At 34.2% G+C, this 2,486-nt stretch overlaps 1 protein-coding gene across 3 annotated transcripts in view; it reads right to left on the minus strand.

Annotated features, from left to right (window-relative positions):
* LOC101650029 (sulfotransferase 1C1) overlaps positions 1-2,486 on the minus strand; it is a 39,600-nt gene that overhangs the window by 14,247 nt on the left and 22,867 nt on the right. For all 3 annotated transcript variants that reach the window (XM_004704323.2, XM_045283906.1, XM_045283905.1), the window contains exon 2: positions 604-800. In XM_004704323.2, coding sequence (XP_004704380.1) covers positions 604-775 — 172 coding nt within the window. In that variant the 5' untranslated portion in view covers positions 776-800. The remainder of the gene's footprint in view (positions 1-603; positions 801-2,486) is intronic.

Raw genomic sequence — 2,486 nt, forward strand, 5'->3', positions numbered from 1 at the left:
GCCTTTCTTTCAAAGTGTCTCTGGTTGGATTCAAACCACCAAACTTTAGGTAAGTAGTCAAGTACTTAATCATTTGCATCACCCAGTGTGTGTGTTGTGTATGTATAAATACAGCTATATATATTTATAAAAGTATATGTATAGTTACATATATCACAGTAATATATAAATACATTTATATTTATAAGTATAAGACGTATATAAAGTTCTTTTGTAACACAGATATATAAAAATAGTTTTATGTGTGTGTTTATACATATATATATAAGTGTATTTATACATCTAATTCTGTTACACAAAGAAAAATAGTACAACATTTTTGTACTAACTTAAACACTCAAGGAGCATCTTGTGGGCAAAGACTGTGGTTATGTTCGACAGTTATCCATGGAGGAAACAAGAAGTAACTGGTTTGGCAAGATTTGATGTAAGAAAAACTCAGGTGCTATATGCAAATCTTTGCTTTTGTCTAATTTTGTGCTTCATTCAGCCCTTTAGGGATTTTGGATTCTGCTCATCTCATTCTTTATCAGGGACATAAATAAAAAAGAGAATCTTGGATTCCAATAGAATTTTTTCCAGGGTTTAGTTTCTAAAACCCACCTGCCTTTGCATAGGTTGCAATGAGGAGGTCATCAGGCTTTGCTTGAAAATTCCATATTTTGTCCCAATTATCACTAATCATTTTGGTCATAAGGATTCCGTTAATTTCTTTGGTTTCAGGTACCAGATGTTTTTCCTCTAGGTGCAGATCTTTCAGGTTCTCTTCAGACATCTCTCCAGGTGGATTGGACGGGTGCCTGAAAGAAAAGAATATGGTACCATTTCTTATCCTCAGAACGGTTATTCTTTAAAAATTTTATTATTATTGAGACTATAAACAACTGAATTTATGTCAATTCAACAATTTCCATATGTACAATCGAGTGACATTGATTACAGCCTTTAAGTTCATTCTTATAAGAATTATTTTTCCTGAATATTAGGAGAGGAAATATATGGTATGGACAATAATGTTAATTTGAGTGGGAGAAGTAAAGGTGTTGGAGTTTAAAAATTTTAAAGAACTTTTCTCTAGCGCTGTAGAGAAGAAAATACGTTTCTGAGGGAGACAAATGTCATAAGGAGATGTATTTGACAATGACTATTATAAGTTGGCCCATTAAAGACGGCCTGTTGGAGGGAGTGGTAGTTAATCTGGATGACAGGAGAGATCAGGCCACGTGGGACAGGGGAAGAGGGAGCATTGAGTTCATTGGTAGTTAACAAGTTTGAGCAACAAAAAGAAGGCCATGATGGAATTTGTGTTTAATGTATGATATTAATTCTACAAGTTTCAACTGGGGTTCCAGACTAAAACAGACTAGGAAGAAAGATCTGGTGATGTTTCTAAAAATTCCCCCAAAGAAACCTTATGGATCACAGCAGACTATCATCCAATAGTAACATCAATAAAGTAAATGAAACCATAGTTTTACAATTTTTGCTGCAATTTTAATAATAATTTTGGAACTTTTTGTATGAACTTTTAATGAAGAGAATTTGTTAAGCTAAAATATCTAACAGATAAGTCCTGCAATTGGGAGTTAATAAGTTACTGAGTGATTTATTGAGACTGGAATTTTAGTTTGAAAAGCTACATCAATTTTCAAAAATTTTAAATGTTTAAGAGAGTTTAAGATGACCAGATTAAAAAAAAAGATGACCAGATTAATAAACTCAGTTACCTAGATACTTGGATTTATTTCCACCACTTGTTTGTCAGTTTGTCACACTGTGGTTGTTTGTGTGTTGCTGTGCTACAGTAAGCTGTGCCACTGGCATTTCAAATACAAGCAGAATCATTCAGAGTTGACTGGTTTCAGCAAAAGAACAGACTACAAAGAAGGAATAGGCTGTGGAGCATTTTGGCTGTACTTCTTCCAAGACAGATTTATTCATTTTTCGGTCAGTCAAGGGTATATTCAACATTTTTTTGGTTACAAATACCATTTTTAAAACAGCACAAAAGGTGACTAAAACGAGTCTAAAAGCTGACTGTGGAACAGACTATCAATGATCATATGTAAGTTCAGGTTGAAGCTGAAGAAAAGTAAAACAAGTCCACAAGAGCCCAACTATGGCCTTGAGTCTATCCCACTTTAATTTTGAGACCATCTCAATAACAGATTTGCTGCCTTGAGCACTACTGACAGAAGACCTGATTTGATTAGCTGTGTGAGGCATCAAGAACAAAGATATCATTTTGAGGACTAAGTTGCGCCTAATCCAAGCCATGATATTATTAATTGCCTTGCATGCATGCAAAAGCTAGAGTGTGAATAAAGAATTGATGCATTTGAATTATGTTTTTTAAAAAAACCATTTTATTGGGGGCTCGTACAACTCATCACAATCCATCCATCCATCCATTGTGTCAAGCACATTTGTACATTTGTTGCCCTCATCATTCTCAAAACATTTGCTTTCTGCTTGAGTCCTTGGTA

The sequence above is a fragment of the Echinops telfairi genome, unplaced genomic scaffold, assembly GCF_000313985.2.
Source record: "Echinops telfairi isolate 266 unplaced genomic scaffold, ASM31398v2 ScPeMD7_7467;HRSCAF=8505_1, whole genome shotgun sequence".
NCBI lineage: Eukaryota > Metazoa > Chordata > Mammalia > Afrosoricida > Tenrecidae > Echinops > Echinops telfairi.